This window comes from Atractosteus spatula, chromosome 3, assembly GCF_055471065.1.
Source record: "Atractosteus spatula isolate fAtrSpa1 chromosome 3, fAtrSpa1.hap1, whole genome shotgun sequence".
Lineage (NCBI taxonomy): Eukaryota > Metazoa > Chordata > Actinopteri > Semionotiformes > Lepisosteidae > Atractosteus > Atractosteus spatula.
Genome location: NC_142708.1, coordinates 70,939,860 through 70,961,530, shown reverse-complemented (window position 1 = coordinate 70,961,530; position 21,671 = coordinate 70,939,860). Strand labels below are relative to the sequence as shown.

The window sequence follows — 21,671 nt, the reverse complement described above, 5'->3', positions numbered from 1 at the left end:
TGCCTCCATCAGGGAGTGATGTTTTACACCAGCGTCATTTTTCAATCCAGAACAGATCACAGCAACACAGGATATCCTTCTGCATTTTGTTTAATCATTTTTAAGTCACTATGAGAAACTAATTTTGATAAAAACAAACAAAAAATTAAAAGCGGTGACAGAACAAGAGTACAGCAGATGAAGGACTCACTGAGGTGGAATCAATTGTTCACAGTATTTCCCTACAGTCGCTATAATTAATACTTTAACCCCTGAGTTTGAAAAACAGCAATCAAAAACAATATTACAAACAGATAACAGAAACAAAATGGCGATCTCATTGAAATTTATTTAACAAAAAAGCGTTCAGTTCTGCACTTTCTGTCCGCGCATAGTACTGTTAAGATCAAATGTTATTGCATTTTCAAGTAATGTTAAATATTTACAAATGTAGTATCAGTAATCATGATGTTAATAGTAATAATAATAATGAGGATAATTGCGTTTGTAATAATAATATTAACTTAAAACAAATTACCACAAGTTTACTCTGAAAGACTCACATTTTAAAGTAACATAAATAAGTTAATATCTAAAAAGAAAAGACTTGTATTTCAGGCTCCTCTCTCTCCATAGGAGCCAGTGCATTCTCCATGGAAAAGGGCACATATCCCTAGATGCTTTGCTTCACAGGTACCTATCCCACAATGCCGCGGTGGTGTGCAGCCAGGCTGCCTGTGTGCTTTTGGTAGCCTCTGAGTTCCTGCTGCCCCACACTCAAACACATGGCAAAAAGTGAGTTTGGCTCTTGTTGTTGACCCTTGGCTGTCAGTCTATGTGCCATGTTGTCCCTAAAGCAGCATGGTCTAATTCCTGACAGCGCATTCAGTCCTCTGTCTCTTCCTTTCTCTTCTTTCCCAGTAATCGGAGAGACCATGTCAATCACGTGAATGTAAAGGATCGCAGTTAAATCTGCGTGGCTCTGACACACAGCACGCGTCTCCGCCTGTGTGGCCATTTCTTCGGTTTGCTGTTGTTAGTCTGTTCTTTCTCATTTTTCTGAGCAGCTAAACCAAACAAAAAGGAAAAAACTCTTCAGACGTAGTTCTCTTACCCCTGAGGCACAGCCCCACTGTGTTCTCTTCAAATATTTTTTTTTTGCTGTTCTAATTGCATTTAACAACCTCCTAGTCCAGTTGGGAGAAATCTAAAATAAGAAATATATTAAAATATATTTGGGAATGATTCTCCCTTCCCAAATATGACCCTCTGTGCTGATTAGTTAGCGGTACAAGAATTTTTAAGGTCATCATAGCACTTTCCGTGTGTATGCACATATATACTGTATATACATATATACACACGCGTATAGATGGTTACTCTTTGAAATATCAAATTGCCCCGGTTGGCTAACAAGTAAATCAATTCCCCCACCCACTGAGAAATTTAGAATTTCAGACACTGTCATTTTTGTGGGTCAATAAATAAATATTTTTATCATCAAACGTCAGCAAAAACCTATTGGTTTCGGTTAGTTCTTTCTTTTCTGTTACTGGTTCATTTGTGTGATCTTGCTCTTGCACTGTCCCGTCTTGCTCGGACGTCACGGTGACGAGACTCTGAGTTTCCTAATCAGTTTCGCTGTGTCGTTGCTTTGTGGCGCCGCCTTCGCGCCCTTGGCTTCTCCTCTCCGCCTCCGCCTCCCGCTCCTGCCCCGCTGTCCCCTCTGCCCCCTACAAGACCTGGAACTTCCAGGAGTTCTGGTCCTTGTAGTCCAGGCAGTCCGCCGCGTTGAAGTTGAGTTTCCAGGAGGCGGTCTGGTCCTTGTAGTCAAGGCAGTCGACTGAGCCGAAGCCCAGCGAGGCGGCGCCGTAGCCCTGCGAGGACAGCGAGGCTGGCGACTGGCTCAGGTGGGCGCCCATGGAGGGGGCGGCGATGGGGCTGAGGGCGCCCCCGGTGGCCGAGAGCTGCGGGTGCATGGGCGACAGGTAGGAGCCGCAGTCCAGGCCAGTGAAGTAGGAGGAGGAGCCGGCGTAGCTCTGGGTGTAGGCCGGGGCCTGCGTGTAGGTCATGGGGTAGGTGGAGGAGGAGCGCTGCATGCAGGGCGTGGTGGAGGCCGACAGCGGGTCAGGCAGCGGCGAGATGGAAGCCGGGCTCCAGATGGAGACGGTGGCGCTGGCGCTGGAACTGGGCGTGATGGCTGCGCCCGCAGTTGGGGGGGTGGGGCTGTACTGCCCGTTGGCGCTGGGCTCTGCGCTGGGCTCTCGTGCTGGTGACGCCTTCTTCTTCGGAGGGCGGGGCTTTGTTTGCCCGCTGCTCTGCTGCTGCTGCTGGCGGCACTTGGCACGGCGGTTCTTGAACCAGACCTGAGAGGCGGACAGGCAGGGACGGACACAAAGAGAGTCTTCAGGCTACTGCGCATCAGAGTGAGAGAGACAGAGAGTGCTACAGGCACTGACTGAGACATGACGAAGCCACATTACACTTTACAGTATCCGCAGGTCTGATGGTGACGGAGTCTTAATGGGAAGCTACAGATGATCAGACTGAGTGTCTGTACAGGTTCTACAGATCTGGTGAAGGTGTGTTAATGGGAAGCTACAGATGATCAGACTGAGTGTCTGTACAGGTTCTACAGATCTGGTGAAGGTGTGTTAATGGGAAGCTACAGATGATCAGACTGAGTGTCTGTACAGGTTCTACAGATCTGGTGAAGGTGTGTTAATGGGAAGCTACAGATGATCAGACTGAGTGTCTTTACAGGTTCTACAGATCTGGTGAAGGTGTGTTAATGTGAAGCTACAGATGATCAGACTGAGTGTCTTTACAGGTTCTACAGATCTGGTGAAGGTGTGTTAATGTGAAGCTACAGATGATCAGACTGAGTGTCTTTACAGGTTCTACAGATCTGGTGAAGGTGTGTTAATGGGAAGCTACAGATGATCAGACTGAGTGTCTTTACAGTATCTATGGGTCTGATGCTGATGAGTTTTGATGAGAAGTTTTACATGAGCTCCACTAAGTGTCTTCCTGTTGCTCTGCAGACATGATGGTAGATGGTGTTGTCTGAGGTTGTAAATGAGCTCCTGTAATCTCCCCTGTCTGCGGTAATCCCTGGTCTGATGGTGACCTACATTTGGGCCAAGCTATCCTGGGACCTGTCGTTCTCACTGCTCTCCAGCACTCTACAACTGCTCCCAGGAGGACCCCTGCCCCCTGGGGAGGCACAGTATCCTACTACATCCGTCCATCTGCCCCGGTCCCACACATGTCCGCAGACACCACGTCATGCCTCACCTGCACCTACCCCTGACCCAGCCCTCAACTTAACACTGCCTCCAGCTTCAGGTGGGGTACAATCAAGGCACAGAGAGATGCACTGCTGTATGGGGAGGTATTCTCCTTTACAGTGAGGTAAACATTGAAATACAGTGAGGTAGATGGAGAGAGAATGAGGTAAAGTGAGATACAGTGAGGTAAATGGAGTAAAGGTGAGTTAAAGTGAGATACAGTGATGTAAATGGAGGGGCAGTGAGGTAAATGGAGGAACAGTGAGGTAAATGGAGGGACAGTGAGGTAAAGTGAGAGACTGTGAGGTAAATGGAGGGACAATGAGGTAAAGTGAGAGACAGTGAGGTAAATGTTGGGACAATGAGGTAAATGGAGGGGCAGTGAGGTAAAGTGAGATACAGTGAGGTAAATGTTGGGACAATGAGGTAAATGGAGGGGCAGTGAGGTAACGTGAGAGACGGTGAGGTAAAGTGAGATACAGTGAGGTAAATGGAGGGGCAGTGAGGTAAATGGAGGGACAGTGAGGTAACGTGAGAGACGGTGAGGTAAAGTGAGATTCAGTGAGGTAAATGGAGGGGCAGTGAGGTAACGTGAGAGACAGTGAGGTAAATGGAGGGGCAGTGAGGTAAATGGAGGGGTAGTGAGGTAACTTGAGAGACAGTGAGGTAAATGGAGGGGCAGTGAGGAGCACTGCTGTATTGGAGAGAGTGCCTGACCTGTACTCGAGACTCTGGCAGGTTGATCTTCAGGGCCACCTCCTCCCTCATGAAGATGTCGGGGTAGCGCGTCTTGGCGAACAGCGCCTCCAGGATGTCCAGCTGGGCGCGGGTGAATGTGGTCCGCTCCCGGCGCTGCTTCCGCGGCGTCGCTGTGGCAACCACACACACGGACACACGGATCACTGTCACCGACCCCCAGGACAACAGCACAGAGCGCACCTGAACACCAGGATGGCCTGCGCGCGCAATCCATCTCAAAGAATATGTTTTCCATTTTTCTCATATATTTCAAACAAAAAGTGTACATTTCATTATCATCATGATCACACTCACTGGCGGGTGTATGATATTTGCACATTTCAGTTTTACCTGGAAATTTAAAAGTAGCATCAGAATACCATACTAAGAATACTCTGAAGGCAATCAAGTTTGTCTCATTCTTACCTTCAGGTTTACTGTAATTATCAATATTTATACAGAGTGCTGTAACAGTATCAGCACAGCTTCTTCAAAGAAACACACCATCATCATCAGATCTCTAGATACTGTAAAGACAGTCCAGCTCATCCGTAATTTTAAGATGAACTTTCCCTCATCAGCAACGCCAGCTAGGTGACATTAGTGATCCCACCCTTCCCACCAGCCCTCTAACGCCTACAAATGATTGGTTTTTCAGCTGTAAAGCCCCTCCCACTTCTCTCTCCTTCCAGTTGCCTTTAGAGGGCTGTGATGTCATCTAACTGGTGTGCAAGGCTATTCTTTAAGGCTCAGGAGAGAAATGTCAAATTTCCGATTTTCCAAGAGACCCCAGGTTATCCCCAAAAATACTGAGTCAAACTTTGGAGATTAAATTTAAGAGGCCTGAATTTAGATTTTTCCTCAAGACCAAGTTTTTCAGGGTCACATATACTAAGGGGTTACATATGTATGGAGTAAAAGCTTTGTTTTTCTATTCTAGGATAGTTGGTGGACTTCCCCACAGCATTATCAAGATGGAAAAGAAAGCATGTTTTTGATTGCAGCAGATAGCTCTGAGAGGTGTCATGGCAGTTACAGTGTGTAACACCGGATTACACTGCAATACTGCTGACTCCTGTGATCCTTTAGATCTTACACCCCTGAGTGAGGAGTGCTGTGCTTCTTCACATCCTCACGTTAAATCAAATCACTGCATAAATGAATCTGTTCTGAATGAGTTCAAAGAAGGGCAAAGACCTTAAAGGAATGTCCTGCACAGAGAGGCTGAAAGAACCGAACCTTGCTTCTGAACAGAGAAAACTACAAGAGAAGCTGAAAACAGATGTTTTGCATCTTGAAAGAATACTGACAAAGTCTGCCTAGAGGACACTATCTGCAAGAACAGCAAAAACAGAACCTGAGCACACACTGGTGATGGATCTAGTCTTTTGTGCTTTAATGTATTGGCAATTTTCAACCAGAAATGTCAGAATCTCTGTGATGTCAGGGGAATCGCCTGCACCTGTGCACTAATGCATGATATAGAGAGAATAATGCCATGACTCAACACTAGGGCTAAAAAAGGACAGTTTTCCAATGGTAAAATGGTAGTTAATTACTCCAAGGGCATACAGTATACTGCGAGAGGCATAGGGCTTTATTATTACTATAAAACTTCATATATGTGGCATTGGAGGTGTCCAAGAGGCCTACTTTCAGACAGTGTCAATTAGGGCAGTAGAATATCACTTAAAAAAAGATATGTTGTAATTCAGGGCTGCTGCAGAAAATTATACTACAGCAAATAGCAGGCGTTAATGGTATAGCATATCTTTTGATACTGTATAAAGGTAAAAATTAATAGTGTTAATAATAGCGTATTTCTTCTGTGTTGGCTTCTTTTGTATTTCAGAAAATGACTGTCATGACAATGGTAATTAGGAAACAACACCACTTTAGCAAATTTGTGTGATGCTTCATTGACATGTTAATTAAGCTCAGTGCTCAGTTTAAAGGCAATATTATGATTCTTCGATGTCCCGGTGATGGCAGCAGCACTGTGTCTGCATCATGTTTGTGGTTAATCACCCAGTTTTACTAATTATTGGCTTCACTGCACCAGCTCAATACTGAAACTTACAGTGCATTCTCTATGAGCTGGAGATAGATAAACCTTTGAGTCCTGTGGGAACTGTTGTACAGGTGTTGAAGGTCTCCTTAGATCTGAGGCAGGCCTTCCAAACTCCGGCCCTGGCATTACTCTCGCACTCCATGGTTTTGTTGCACTCTTCCTCTAAGTATTATTTTAAAACCCACAATGCTTAACACTGAAGCTAATAATCCCACCTGGTCTCCATTTACTCAGAATGCAGGGAGTGTGGGTGATGTTAAATGCAGTGTGAAGCAGAAGATGGTTTTTACATAGACTGGCAAAAGGCAAAGAGTCACTGTCCAATAGGTTTGTCTGTTGTCTACCTCTGGGCCTAGCATCCCCAGTAAATGCGAAAACATACCAGTCAGTCCATTAACGTTTGAGCTTTGGAGTTGAGCCTTGGCTTGTCCTCTCAGCAGGAGAAAACTGATGATTCCTGACTGGCTCCTCCTGAGAATGGGGGGTTTCTGGGGTTGATCTACCCTGTTGATCTTATGGTCCTCTTTGCTCTGGGTTTGGTCACTAGGAGGTCACTAGGGATCAAAAGAGGTCCCAAGGACTTTATAGTTGGGATCTGGAAAGCTAATAGGTTTTCTGGTACGTTTTCTTGCTCATCCATAAATTATAAATGTATAAAGACTTACACCAACACCCTTCTGTCAATTAAGCACGTTTAGTAAAGCAACAATAATAGTGTTTATGTGTGATAATATTCAAAATCAAGATCAATCATCAGTGACCACAAGTAGTCAAGGGCTCCGTTTAAACACCTTACCCGAAGGACCAGAATTCAGTTCCCATCCTAGGGAACTGGTTTTCATTTTTAAAGCAGATGAAAGAGTGTTACCTATTGGCCCACCACCATGACTTCAGTTTGACCAGATCAGCACTTGAAGCAATGTAGCTCCTGAGCTGCTAGAACAATCAGAGCTCGCGGTTTTCTCCTGCCACCGACTGAATCCCTCACAGCTCCTAGCTCAGTGTTGAAAATTTCCCCGTGTCTCTGCCACCACAGTGTGTCTCAGCTATCTGCTCCATGGGCTAATAATTCACTGTATAAATTGGCTTTTCACAGATTCCCAGGTGTGGTCAGGTGTTCTGCACACTGAACGTGACTTAACAATAGAATTAACAATCACAGTAACCACAGAATTATTAACAGTGATTAGCTTTTTGAGTTACTCTGAGTTCAAAATATATAGCAGAGCCACGAAGAAATAAACCTGCTGTGATTATTTAAAATACTACTAATACTATAGCATCAATATTAAACAACCCATGTTTACACATTGCTTACTATCACGAGTTTAGAAGCAATAATTAGGAGAGCATGCGAATTCCACCCCAGGCTGGACCCCAGCACTGTGTGACAGCAGTACTACCTGCCCAGGCACTGTGATGTCCTTAACTGTACGCCTCTAAAGTGCATCTAAAGTAATGTTATGCTTCGCTTTGTTATCAAACACACGTTTATAAATTATGTTAACTGATTCATATTCAAAAGAAACCACTTATCTCCAACCTTCTTGAGAAGCTTTACAGAACAGTACCATTTTATATTCATGAAGACAGGCACACACACTGATGTGGCCTACTTTCAACAACTGTATAAAAGTACTGCTTCCCCCCTGTCCAACAACGATTGGCGTTTAACACCCCTGACTACTTCCTGTATTGCGTCTCTGACGTCACTGTGCGGAGAATAACGCTCGTGAAAGTCTCCTTTTAAAAACGATAACTCCCCTTTTGAGTGCTGATTTCATATCCTCATGGCCTACTTTGTGTTGACTACTATTAAATATGTTCTACTACATATATTTCTGCAGATTTCTACAACACATTCCTACAGATACACCTGAAGTTAAAATACATCTTCCTTGTCTGCAATTTCTGCTCTGCACTGTAGTGTTTATTATAGTCTATCTGCAGTACACTCTGGTCTATTGTACTGCATTAACAGCTGGATTGATTGCGTGACTAGTCGGAGAACTCTTTTGTCGTGTTTTATTACCGCTGATAGAGGCTAAATGCCCTAAAACCGTTGATTCATTAACTGCAGCACGGTCTGCATCAAAAATCTTTATTTTAAAAAATGTTTAGAACTATATAAATGATTTCATTTTAAATTACTTAAGAATACTGGACTATTGAAGATAACAAAAGTGTTTGCTCAATCTCGATCTGGAGTTCAGGCCGGCTGCCTTTCGTTGCTTTAACTGTATTTATTCGGTCGATGTCACTGAAATGCTTTTCCAATCTGGACATTTCCGAAAAATTAAAAGCGGATAAGATTCTAATCTTTATCATAAAAACGTAAATAAAAGCAAAAGCTTTCCTTGCGTGTGTTACACGCGCGACGCCGCCGTGGAAAACGGCGCTTTTGCCCCCTTGACCGGCGAGCGAACTTCACGGGGGGGGGGGGTCGGCGGTGGAAACTCGGGTCCCGATCGCTTCCCCGTCCAACTCAGCTGCCGCCCTGAGAGCCACGAGGTGGCGCTGCGGAGCAGAGCTGAGGGGCCTCTTGGCCGGCGGAGTCGAGGGTTCGAGTCTGGGGCGGAGACGCCACAGCACCACCCTTGAACCGCGACGCCTGTAATGAACTGGTGCCAGTAATCGTACTAAAATAAAGACTGACTCATTAAAGATACAGGTATAAAGTTTGGATAAAGATGAAGACCAAATAAATTCTAGACAATAGCACGCTCTAGGGCTACAGGGTGACAAGGCCTCAGGACAGACATCACGAGTGGGTGAGTCCGATCAGGGAGCGGGCAAGGTTGGCTCCTGAGATCAAGTCCCACACCTGCGGCGTTCGGGCCCAAGAACATGCAGCGATTGCTGAAAAATATTTTTAAGGTTTCCTGCAGAAAAAAAAAAGGTATTTGCACCTAAGCGTGGTAATGCATTTTTTTTAGGTTGAGCGAGTCTTCGTTGATTTGCACAAGAAGGTTTTTTATTCGCTAAACACGAACAGTCTTGGCTTGATTACTTCATGAGGTGACAGAAAAGGTTTGGATTATTTTTTCAAAGCACGTTGTTTCAGAAAAAAAATATTTCCTAAAGTCCCTACAAAAGGAAAAAGGCACAACTTTTTCAGATGTTTTTTTTTTATTTTCTTCATGAAAAACGCGTTCTGCTTGTTTTCTGCTTTGGTTAAATACCTGTTCACTGGGAATTACTGAACTAGGTGAAACAACTGGGAAACTCGCCTTGTGTTGAGTTTGCGCTCAGGGCAGCATCAGGGGCATCTGAGCGCGACGTCTCGGACCCTGACCGGCGGGACGCCAGGCTGTTCACGAGAACGCGCGGCCGAAAGACGGCAATAATAAAATGACCGTGAGGGTGCCGATGAGACCCGAGACGAGGTTTCCGCGTTTTTTTGTCTGTGGGAATCTTCTCGGTACCTGTTGCTCTTCCGTACAGAACCGGGACTGTCGCTCCGCGCCTTGGGGACACCCGGGGGTGCCCGCGCGGCCCGGGGCTCGCTGGCGTGTCGAGGGTCCGAACCCCCGCGCGACAACCCCAAGACACACCGCACCCCAGAGCACCCACGCCTGGAGAGCGGGCTGCGGGGTGAGACACCTGGGGCTCGGACGTCTGCTGCCGTACGCCCAACGCCTCTAGCTTGTACGTTTTCTCTGATACGTGGATTTTAAATCGAATGTTACACTTCCGAAGTCAGAATGGATGATTTTAACAGAAAAGCACGCAGAAGGACCGACTCTCGCGTTTTAAAAATAGTTCAAGCCTGCCGTTACTGCACTAGCAGTACGTCGGATAATTGGGCTTTACAGGTGTAGGGTGCTATATACAGGAACATAGTAAAGAGAAAATGAGACTTACTCGGGTACCCGACAGCGGAATGTAGCAGGTCCATGCCCGGCGCGGACAGTGTTAACCCGTTCACGGCGTAATGGGGTTGCTTTATGTAGGACATCATGCTCAGGGCTGGACTTTAAAGCGCACTCGCTCTCTCTCTCTCGCTCGATGAGGGGCCGGGTCTTCTTCCTCCGCTCGGGGGGGAGTCTTCCTCTTCTGTTTTTTTTTCACTGCTGTGCGCTCCCTCCTTCCCGGCTGGGACTCCCGGGACCGGTCACCCGGCGGCGTGCGGGACCTGGCCTCCGCCCTCTGGTTTCCCTCCTGGCGGCGCCGGGACACCTGTCGGTACCTGCAGGTATCCAAGCGCAGGTGGTCACGTACTGCTGCCGCGGTCCTCACGCACGCCCAGTAACGCCGCCCCGTTATCAACTGCTAACTTTTTTTTTTGTGTGTGTGTGGTCCTGATAAAGACTGTGCGCCAAGTAATGATGGAGAGGAGTGAGGCGAACCTCTTCTTCCTTCTCCGTCCCGCGGTCCTCTCTCCCAGTGCTCCACAGCCCCCTCTCTCTCTCTCTCTCTCTCTGCTCTCTCTCCCGATCCCTCTGTCTCTCGGACCCGGTTAAGACGCGCCGCCCTCTGCAAGTGTCTGTGCGCTCGGCAGCGAGGCTGTGTCCGGTGACTCGGGGGCAGCCCGCGGTTAACTGCTCCTCACAAGAAAGGGGCAGGCTAATTACAGGCGACTTGTGACTGAGCGGGACACTGTGACCCCTCCCTCCCTCTCTCTCTCCCCGTCACGGGCTGGTCCTTACGAGGCTCTTCCCTCGCCTCTGCCCCCTCCCTCCGTGCCGCTCGCTACCTGCCTTCCTCCCTCTGGCCCGATGAGACCACTCTGCCCCTGACTGTCCCAGACCCCGTGGTCCAGTGTTTCCAGTGCCCCAAGACCACAGGACCCTTCTAGACTCTGCACCTGTAACGGGAGGCATCCCCCTGGTAAGCTGAGACCCGGCGAGGTCTTGAGCTGGAAATCGATTAGAGCCGTGATGCTCTGATATTGCCTCGCCGGCTCCTCTTCTAAATACAGTAAATATCGTTCAAAGGAGCACAACACCAATTTTGCGTTACATTCGGTGTAACAGTTGCCCCCCCCCCCCCCCCCCCAACAATCTTATAGAGAGAAAATCGTGCGTTTCGTTTGATCGGGGCGAGTCACTGATGGGGGTGCTGTATTGTTAGTGAACATCAGTGACGTTATTTCCAGCGCTGTGTTCAGGTATGCGCTGGACCTGTAGCACGATAAAAGTAACAGACGAGATCCACACGGACAAAAACGCGATTGCGTGTTCTGAGGCTGACTTTATAACGAAACTGTGCCAAAGCACGAGGGGCAGGGGTCCTACTTTACAACAGCGTACCAGAGTTCCTGGCGGTGCACTGTGGTGTAGTTCTCAGGAGACGCGTCTGTCTGGTTGCTATCATTAAGGAGGGACCCACAGACACCCCCAGCGCGCTGGCCTGCTGTATGGCCTGCCTGTGAATCGGGTCGTTTGACCTCAGTGCTGCGTTTTTAATTTAGAGCAGGTGAAGTCTATCCCGTGGTCACTCCGTTTTGTCTGCTTAACCCACCTGTTGCTGGTCTGATCACCTGCTTGGGCATTCCGACATTACGTGTAACGGGTAGCGTGAAGCGGGGTATACAGTGGTGTATTACGATCTTCTTAACGTAAACTGTAACGTGCATTAAAATAATAATTCCTCCTACTGTTCCACCTCAGTGTCGCGGGAGTGCGTACATGGGAGGGCTGGTTTTTAATGGATTAGACTAGCCTCCTTATTTGACTGGGGCTGTGCATGGAACCACAATATTGCCGCAGACACGTACACAAATAGGCAACCCACATATTTGCAGTATGTGCAAAAATATTATTATTATTATTATTATTATTATTATTATTATTATTCCCAGAGTTGTTCGCACCCTGATACGAATACTGTATGCGCATTCTGCAAAAAGATTTCTGCAAAACAAAGGCAGACAGAGTCGGAACAGTGACCAAGAGTACCCAGACCGTCCTGGACTTCGGGGCTCGGTTCGTTCCCAGTTTCCAGCGAGTTCTGAACTAGCTGTGTACTTGGCGCTGTGCGCGGCCTGACCCGGCAGAGCGGCTGGTGAGGGGGAGAAGGGGAATTAATTTTTTTGGGGGGTGGGGAGTTAGCTTTTGGAGGATTAAAAACCACAAAGGCCCCTGTTGTTCTGTTCTAAATCTCCGGCTGAGCCCTTTCGCAGCCCGACAGGACTCTCCACTTGTCACAAACATATAATAATATTAATAATAATAATAACCATCATCATCGTCGTCCTTCAGTTTTCTTGGCACCACAATAATTAGGACTAAAGATAACCAGCGTGTGAATCATTAAGGAATAACGGTGTGTTCGGGTGGGACACCCGCTCGCACAATCCCGCCTGGATCAGAGGCACGCGTCCCGCGGTCTCAGTGTGAACTGCCAGGTGTGAACCTGACGGAGGATTCGGTTCCTGCCGCGCGCGAGGCTGCACCGTGACGCGGCGTCACTCCGCCACCGGGCAGAAAATAGCGCCACCAGAACTGCGGGACCGTGTAACATCGTCAGATCTGTAAAACCCAAGTTACTGTCTTAAAAAAAAAAACGTTCTGTTCTGGCCATGTTTCTGCTTATGTTACTGCGAAATCGGCCGATCCAGAAACAGAAACGTATTATTGTTGTTAACACTAATATATCGACATACTCTGATCTCTCCTCACTTCTTCCTGTACCCACGATGAGTGTACTCCAACACCACTACATACACGACAACTGGATGTAAGACGAAATTGTGCTGTCCCTTCGATAGCTCAGGAAAACTGTATTATTTATAATATTTATTAATCACCGTACTATTTTTGCACTGTTTTTTGTCCTGTTGTATTCTTTTCTCTGCGGATTTTGTACAGTTTTGATTACGTTATGTTATTACACTGTTATTGTGTAATTGTCGTTATTGTGTTGCTGTCTATCGTCTTACCTTCTGTTCTATTTATATACTGCACCTGAGAGACTAATGAGAAACACTTTTCACCTGTGTAAGTATAATAACAATAAAGTTGAATTGAATTGAATTGAATAATAAAAACAACACGGGCTGTTGTAAAAAGTCTTTCGTGACTATTTTCAGTTGGTTTATAATTGTTCTAAATGCAGATATTCCCCGGTCTAACTCCAGAATATCTTTTGAGGTCCTTTCTGTCCTCGTTAACAGCTGGAGTATTGCCGTGACAGTGTTGAATATCGCAGGTACCCCTCTCAGGGGTTCATCGGAAGGTGCGCGGGGCGGTTGGGGTTCGGGGGTCGGACTTCTGCAGGTGGATTCACAAGCCGCGGGGTCTTGTGAATACTAATCGGTCTTCGGTTGATTTTTTTTTCAGGTTTAAAGAATCAGCTGTTTTTTTTTTAAATAAAATAAAATTATCAAATGGGACAACGACTAAAGTGGTTTCTGTAAAATGGACCTTCACACGTTGTCGGTAAAAATATTAATTTTCTTTTAAAGCGGAGGACGTGAGCTTTTCTACGGGCTCGTGTGCGGATAATCGAGACGCGAGAAATGATCACATCTACTGAAGTCAGTGGGAACTTGAGGGACGACAAACAAGTGAAAGGCGGCAATTCAGTTCTCAAAACTGGAGAAGGAAGCAGAAGACAGAATCTGTAGAATAATCTGAACCGCAATGAAAGTCGCTAACGATATCACAACGTTTTTTTAGGCGGAATTTCGATTTTGTTTTGGAAAATGTCCTAAAATACCTGTGAACGACAGCTACTTTAAACTTTAATCTGTTTTTCATTTTCCTTTCATGATAAAGATTGCTGTAGGTTACTGTGGCCACACTGAAAATAATTGGAATACATTAATTATTATTATTATTATTATATTTTCGTTTAAAAAGTAACATGTACAGCACAGCAAAATCAAAAATAAAATTTAAGCGGACAGAGTTTTATGAAACCTTGAATTAAACGCAACTGTACATTATACAGTCATAGATGTTTTTTTTTTAATCTATTTCAGGAAAATAGATTAAATGGTCATGCACACGGGTCAGACAGGAATTTAGTATTGAATTTCGTATTTAAAATAGACGAATTCTTTTTTTTGTCGTGTGTTGAAAAAACAACACTTGTGTACTGTACGTAGCACAACAGCGAGAAGGACAGAATTCTCCTTGGGGTTTTTTTTTGTGTGTTAACTTCAAAATTGAGCCGCTACTATCGGAAAAATTACAAATTGAAAAAAATTGAAAAATTAAAATCGAACCGAGACACAAGTAATGTCCTTGGACAGGGAACCCAATCTCATGTCCCACTCCGACAGAATCAGAATAATCGATTCGTGGGAGTGTGAAACACGCTGATCATCAGGCTCCTTTCGAGCAGAGGCTGGATCGTTAGTTAACTACTAAATACCCGAACCAGCACCGAGTCTAACAGCCCACCCGCCTTTGCACAAGTTCTTGCTTTTAATTTAGAATCAATACAGACGTCAAAAACGGTTTTCTTTTCCTCACGCAACACGTCAGTAGCGCAGGAGCGTGTGTTTGAGCCCGCTTGCTGTGTGCAGACAGAACGGGGACCTGAGCCCCGGCTCCCGAGCTCCTGTCGGTATTAGTTGTAGAAGTACTGGATGTAGTCGGACTTTTAACAAAGCGGTGCGCCTTTCTTCCAGCATGCAGGCTAGCCAGCTATATTAGTATCAGCAATTTCACCTGTAGACCACAGGACGGTAATGATTTGGACAATGTATACCGCAATGTGTGCATGTACTGCATGTCCGTCGCGCTCCTGCTGCCTGACTGCTTGGCTTAGAGCAATCTCACGCAGGTCTGTAAAGACAATTCGATGCGCTAGTTAATAGAACAGGATTTCTTAAAGTTAAAATCCACACCCACCGGCGTGCGGGCCAAACCAAGGGGTTTCACAGCGGGTCTGCTTGCCGGCCGGAGATACGAAGAGCCGCCGCGCCCGGCATTCAGAGCGGCAGACCCGCACCTGTACCTGGCGCGAGGGCGCGCGCGAGCTAGCGGGCGCGGGAGGGCGGGAGCGACAGCGCGCGCCCTCGTGCAACCAGGTCCGAGTTCCAAACCGTGTTATTCGTCTGCGATTTAAAAACGCGTCTTTTCCCGACACACACGTTGAAAATACATCAAATTGTCAGTGAAATCAACAAAATAGCGCGTTGTTGTTGTTTTTTCCTTTAACGTGCTTTTGTTTGTTTTGAACCCCGTCGCAAGACAAACTGCGCTCCTTCCGACGCCGTGATTCGAAGGATTAACAGCGCTTTCTAAATTTCTGAAGACCTCCCCACGACTCCCATTCCTAGTGTTATTGAGTCTCCCGTACGAAAGATTTCACACAACAGCGCGACCACTCGTGAATTTAAAAGAACGACGCCGTTGAATTTGTACAAAAACCCATTTTCACTGTTGGATAAATGTTCAATGTTGGACAAGAGCGGTACGTCTGCGGGGACAGAGTCCCCAGGGTTGTGACAGGAATACAGGTGCACAGACATTACACCGCCCTGAAGGTCTTCTCTCTTGTCGATCGGGATTTTCGCTTGAGAAGTATTATTATTATTAATAATAATAATAATACTAATTAATAATAATAAGCGAACAGAGTAACAAGCGGGACTTGCTCTGACAGGTTACAGTGACGCTCCTTGAAGCGGAGAGGTCCGCAGACCTTGTTCTGGACAGGATTCACAGACTGAGCCGCAGAACAGAGACCGAAGGACCCCAGTGACCACCCGTCTTATGGCATTGCTATTGATTATCGCAGCTCCCCGGCACGACCAAATAGGTCGTCGAAACGACCTAGTCGAGACACCCAGCCTTCTGCAGGGCGGGCCGGGCAGCGGCGCCTCCGAGCTGCCGAGAGGCCGTGCCAGCGGGTGGGAGAGGGTTTGGAAAACGAGGCCGATTAAAAAAAATAAATAAAATAACGTCAAATAAATCGCGGAGAGAAAAGTTTGCACATCTTAGATCCTCCTGAATCTAAATCTAATCTAAAATCTTTTTTCCAAGTTGTTTTCACGCTCGCTTCCGTCTGGCTCATTCGTCAGCTTGCGAGGACACCGATGCGAGACGGGGCCCGCAGCGGTACCTGTCGTGCAGACGAGCACCGGAAGGCGAGACTTGCTTTTGGAGATGCTCTTCTCTCCGTTAGCGAGCAAAAAGCTCAAAATTGCGTTTGTCTGGGGTTTTTTTTTTACCCTTTCCAATGCGAGTTTTCACAGAAACGCTGGTTCGATTGTAAGAAAAGCTCTGAACACGTCTGCGGTCAGACAGTTCATTCCGCTTCGCTCTCAGCCCCCCCCCCCCCCCGGGGAGCTGCCTCCACCGGCAGTTTGGGCCCGTACGAGCGGCGGAATAAAAGACGAGCGATTTCCTCCTAATCGACTGTTCGCGGTTTTACTTTCCACCCCCGACGTGTGTCCGCGGTCTTCCCATTGACTCCGTTTCAATCTGCACCTCCTATTCCAGACTCCGCTCAAACAGACCTGAAAGAAACAGCTCGGACACCCCCAGCTTTAAGAAAAGACACAGTTTGTTGGTTTTCTAAAGGGATTTCCATCGTGCGGACAGCAACGTCCGTGTACCAGGGGTTCCTGTGGCTGTGGAGACATTTTACTCAGCTTTTGTCCCCATGTTGGTAGAAATACAGTTACACACACACACACAACCTGTCAGGCTGACATCTCCATACATGACACACAATCACATCTACACTAACGCGGTCTCCCTGGGCACCACAAACACTGTGTCGAACCCCATCGTGGTAAATCGGACACACCACAGTCTGTATGGCAAAATGAACAAGCAAGTGTCTGTACGTGTCTGAGCCCCAAGGCACTAGGGCCCAGCAGCTCCCCTGAATTAAGGACAGGCTGACCAGATAAGAAGCTTACTGAACATGACCCGCACAAACAGACACACACATTCCCTCTCCCCCTGAGACACGCATACAAACACCCTTTCAGCGTGTTCTTATAAACACTGTGTCTCCTGTCCCACTGTGGGTGTTAATAATGGCAGAGTTCTGCTGTGTGCCCTCTGACCGGCCTGTAGTCCTAGAAAATGATCACGGTGTCTGTTTAGCACAGCTGCCTAAGAGCAAAGTCAATCTGGTTGTTCTGATATACAAGAAAGAGTGATTTATCTAAAGCAATTTCTAGTCACTATGAATACATAATATGTATCAGTGCATTTACTACAGCAATCTGAGTGAAATGACCCTGCCCAGGGGTACAACAGCAGAATCTGGACCCACAGACGTCTACAGTAGTTACATTCTGTCCAAACCATGTCTCCTGCCTGACCAGGAGTAACAGCAGACTGGGGCTGAGAGACAGGACGTGGACTCTGGGCTGACTGAAGATGGGGAACGGCCCTGTCGAGCTCTCTCTTCACCCTGATTTGTGTGTTGTAAATTGTGATCCCAACGAATCTGTCTTGCAGCTTAGCTTTCCTTTGGCTGTCATTGCCTGTGGTTTCCATCCTCCCTGGGACCCGTCTGGGCACTAGGAGTCCCTTGATGTATCCTGGTGGATGCGCTCTGTAGCCATTAATGACCCTTGGGCCAGGGAGGTCAAGGCACAGTGAAGTGCAGCGATGGCTCTTGGAAACCACAGTCAAACACAACCAGACTGATCCAGCCAAAGACACTTGCAAACTGATTTCATGTACAATGCTGACCTGGAGAGTACGTATTAATTACAGGGGGGGGAATTTCCCTGAAACAATTTCTTTCTGTCTTCATCCATCGTTTTTGTCTTCTTTCCCTGTGTTTATCTCTCTCTCTCTGTCTGTCTGTCCTTCATCTGTGTTTGTCTCTCTGTTCTCGCCTGTTTGTCTTGGGCCTCTCTGTGCCTTTTCAAGAAGATGAAGACAGTTGACTGCCTTGCTTGCATCACCTTGGGGCGCGAAAAGGTGGTGGGTGGGAAAAGCAGAAAGAGGTTCGAATGAACCAAGGCCTGGTATAGGGAGATTTATTTTGTATTGCAGCACAATACAATTCAAGTCTTCATGCAGCCTCACTCACAGCTGAGGTGTCCGATGTGAGCGTGGTGCCGTCTGTGTGGGCATGTTTTTATTAAACTGTGAAATGCAAACGTCTGCAGCCTCACTTTTATCCCCTCTGCTGCACTTGTGCTGTGTCCGGTTGTGGTCGATTTAACTTGGCCATACTTCTTAAGTTAAGTACTCTGTTCAGGGATCGGTGGACTGGTTGTCTACTGCTTGTGTCCGGTTTTGTGAATGAAGTGTTTCGTCAAAGCCCCACACCTCTCTCTCTCTCTCTGACCCTTCTCAATGTGAGCGTGCCCCTTTAAAAAAATGACTCCTAATTAATTTGGCTTCTCGGAGAAGCCGAACGAGCCTTTTGACAAGCAAAGCAGGAGAAATCACAAGACTCAGGACTGTGCTGTGCTATGGCTTTTATGAGTTTTGAGAATTAAAATAGATTTGACTTTTTCCTGTGGTCCAGGCAGCCTGTGTTTCTAGCAGTGCTCTTCTGGGAGGGGGTGACTGTGCTGAGAAGGGCCCTGTGCTGTGAGGAAGGGACTGTTAATTAGTTTCTGTTACACGTTACCTGACCAGAAATGCCAAGACTTCTCATGGTGCGACCAAGACATGTCCTAAAATACTGTAGTCTGCGGTTCGTATGTTATCATATTACTTTCCATACTCTGAGTATTATTATAATCAGTGGCAGCTAATCATAATAATTGAGAACATATAATGTTGTAAATAAAGAAGTGTGTTTCTTGGGGAGCTCAAAACTAACTGCTATGCGTTAGTTGTGGTGCTTCATTACACAAGTCCTGAGAAGTAACTACAAAAATGTAGTTAATGTCCATTACTTTGTAATTATAATGTAAATGTCCATTACAACATTTCGTTAAAGTAATCTATCATGCTTTTAAAGTATTGGAAGACCGTTCCGAGTTCCCCATTCTCTGCAAATACAGCTGGTGCCCAATTAAAGAATTGCCCCAAGGAGATGGCAGCAAAGTTTGCGCTGTAGGACTGCTGCCTCGAACCCCTGACCTTCTGAAAATGGATTGAAAGCAGAGACTCTCCTGGATCTAAAATAATACAACTGGCCAAACGTGGAAACAGATCCTAATCCAACTCCCAAGCCATCCTGACAAAACTCATCACTAATTCCACATCGAACTTTAGCTGACAGTTCAAATGTGCTTATTGTTTGTGAAAGAGGAGGGAAAACACCTGGGAGGTTAAGATAGTCTACATATGGCCAAATATGACAGCATATATTCAGGTAGAGTCCTGAATTCCATTGTGTCTAATGGAATACAGTGTCTATGGCCCCAGAACCAAAACGGCCGCTCACACTGCCCCCTACTGGAAGGACATCAATCTGCTTTTCAGTCTCAAATTCCAAACCCGGAATACGAAGGCAGTTTTGCTCTTTCTGAAGGCTTCTCACGTCTACCTGATGGAAACCTGCCACAAAGTAGTAGGTGTTGTGTTTCTGCTACTTAGCCAGTTAACAAGAAAACAGCCCCATGCGGGCAATGACAGTGATGTCCCCACAGTGGAAATCCACACCCCTGAATGTTGGTATATATCACTCAGAGGTATATTCCAGTCTTTGATTGGATTGCTTAGTGAAGAAATCAGTTGCTAAATGCTGAGACTGGCAGGGCTCTTGACATGAGTCGATATGTATATTGTGAATACATTTGGCAGACCACCCCTTGAATGCACATATTTCACGTTAAATATATGACTTGTACAGAACAGCGCGGTGAATTATCGAAGGCAGTTCAATGGGACGGGCAGAGTGCTTGGCCGTGTAACAGATCGGTACAGAAATGAATGTCCAGCGATGTCGCCAACAATACATTCTGGAGGGCTCTGCTCTCTGCAGGCCGCTGGCTTGAAGAACCGCTGTGTGTGGAGAGCACCCTCCCACGGCCCGACTGGCCAGTCCAATGGAAGACACACAGCTGTCGTTCACGACTGTCACTTGGTAATCTACCGTCCTGAGTCTGAGCCTGGGTCATGCTGCAGTGCTGACTGCGTCCAGGAATCCCGAACGGGTGCTCAGAGTGATCGACGTGCCTGACGTCAGCGCGAGACGCCGGGCGCCGGCTCTCCTGTCGGGCGCAGCGGAGCTCAGGCGTGCCGAACGATGGGCAGCTCTGCAGGTGGGCATGTCTCACTCTCGCCATATCGCGCGCGGGTGTGGCACCCTCGGAGCTAATTCATACAGTAATTACACTCAGTACTAAACAGTCACTAGAGTCTATGTGTGGGGAGGGGGAGTAAGAGCTGTAAAAAAGGACCGTACGCGACGCCCTCGGAACATTTTGAAAAACTGGTGCTATTATTCTGTCAGGGCAACAGCTGGGCCATCAAGACCTCGGAGGTGCCCGGTTCTTAGTCGTGTGGGAGCACCTTCTAGTCAAGCGGGCGAACGTCAGGCCACGGGCGGAAACCCAGGCAGCGTCAGTGCCTGAAATGAGGGACATCTCATGCTGAACCCCGCAGAGAGCTGGCAGGGGTCCTGCTGTCCCCATGCCTGGAGCTTCAGGGAGGCAGAGTCAATGGGGCTCATGGGAAACAGCCACAGAGATAACTCACTGCCTTCCATTCTGTGAAATGTACCTCAGCAGGTTTGTACTGTTAGTGGTGTTGAAGGTGCCTCCCTGTGCTTAGTGCACTGCGCTGTAGGGTGCATCATGCTGTAGTGAACTTGAAGAAAAGATTCCTTAGAACTGTTTATCATGGCACTCTCATGAGCCAATGTAACACAAGGCACTGTGAATGTAAGGTAAGACGCCAGAGGAATCCACCACAGAAGTAACCCAGCTCAAAAATTCCTGCGACGCGTTTGCCAAGGTTGACTTTCGTGAGGGACATGTTGATGCTCCCACCCACACGGCTGCTCTGCTTAAACACATCCGCGCTCTAACACCGACACACACACGCACGCGCACGCGCACACACACACACACACGCGCACGGTTCAGCCGATTTATCATAATATGCTTTATCTGAAAAGTAAGGATCTTACCTCGGGATAAAGTGAGGAAAAGAGAGATTTCCCGGTCAGAGCCGCTGAAGGGGGCAGACTGGAGAGAGAGCAAGGAGCGGGTGGACAGGGGACGCCGGGCGCTGACAGACGGGATGCACTGCCGGAAAAACGGACGGAGGAGCCGGAGGGCAGCCCTGCCCTGGGATGGTCAGACTAGCAGGGAAAACTGGGGGATCAGTGGATTGATGCCGTCTGACAGACGGGGCAGATGGACAGACTGATGGAGGGGCAGAGCAGCAGGATTCCCGCACCGTGCCTGTGTGATGCGCTGAGCTGCAACCCCACAAAACGAAGAGAAGGAAAAAGTGAAGACAGAGTGAAGGAGTGCGGGGGAGAGAGGGAGAGGGAGGGGGGGTAGAGGGGGGATTTAAACTGCAGGCCAGTGATGTCATGTGTGTGTGTGTGTGTGTGTACGCTTGTGAGAGTCTTTGTGTGTTTTTCATGCACGTAAGTGCTTGTCGGTCAGGGTGTGTGTCTGTTAGCGATGCACACTCAGTGGGAGTGCTCATTGGTGTGAGAGTGTGTGACTTGCGTGTTTTAGAGCTGAGTCAGGGTCCACTAGGGGACTGACGAAAGACAATGAACAGCAGCTCTAGTTTGGACAGATCTCC

The 21,671-nt window shown here is 47.3% G+C and overlaps 1 protein-coding gene across 2 annotated transcripts; it reads right to left on the bottom strand.

The window, feature by feature from the left end:
- Positions 1–90: 90 nt before the first annotated feature.
- LOC148838613 (homeobox protein otx5) lies at positions 91–21,061 on the bottom strand. 2 transcript variants are annotated; one of them, XM_088911348.1, is made up of 4 exons: positions 21,040–21,061; positions 9,943–10,267; positions 3,987–4,138; positions 91–2,345 (listed from the first exon to the last, which is right to left on the bottom strand). In XM_088911348.1, exons 2-4 carry the CDS (start codon positions 10,037–10,039, stop codon positions 1,713–1,715), a joined length of 882 nt encoding a protein of 293 aa, XP_088767474.1. In that variant the 5' UTR covers positions 10,040–10,267; positions 21,040–21,061; the 3' UTR covers positions 91–1,712. The 2 variants fall into 2 exon arrangements, with proteins under 2 accessions (XP_088767474.1, XP_088767473.1); XM_088911347.1 differs by lacking the exon at positions 21,040–21,061 and having other exon boundaries at positions 9,943–10,347.
- Between the last annotated feature and the right edge of the window lie 610 nt (positions 21,062–21,671).

Excerpts from the sequence above, each read along its gene's own strand:
- LOC148838613 (XM_088911348.1), bottom strand. The coding sequence starts at position 10,039 with ATGATGTCCTACATAAAGCAACCCCATTACGCCGTGAACGGGTTAACA. Across the intron at positions 4,139-9,942 it reads TTCCGCTGTCGGGTACCCGA|CGACGCCGCGGAAGCAGCGC; the intron begins GTAAGTCTCATT and ends TGGTTGCCACAG. Across the intron at positions 2,346-3,986 it reads TGCCAGAGTCTCGAGTACAG|GTCTGGTTCAAGAACCGCCG; the intron begins GTCAGGCACTCT and ends TCCGCCTCTCAG.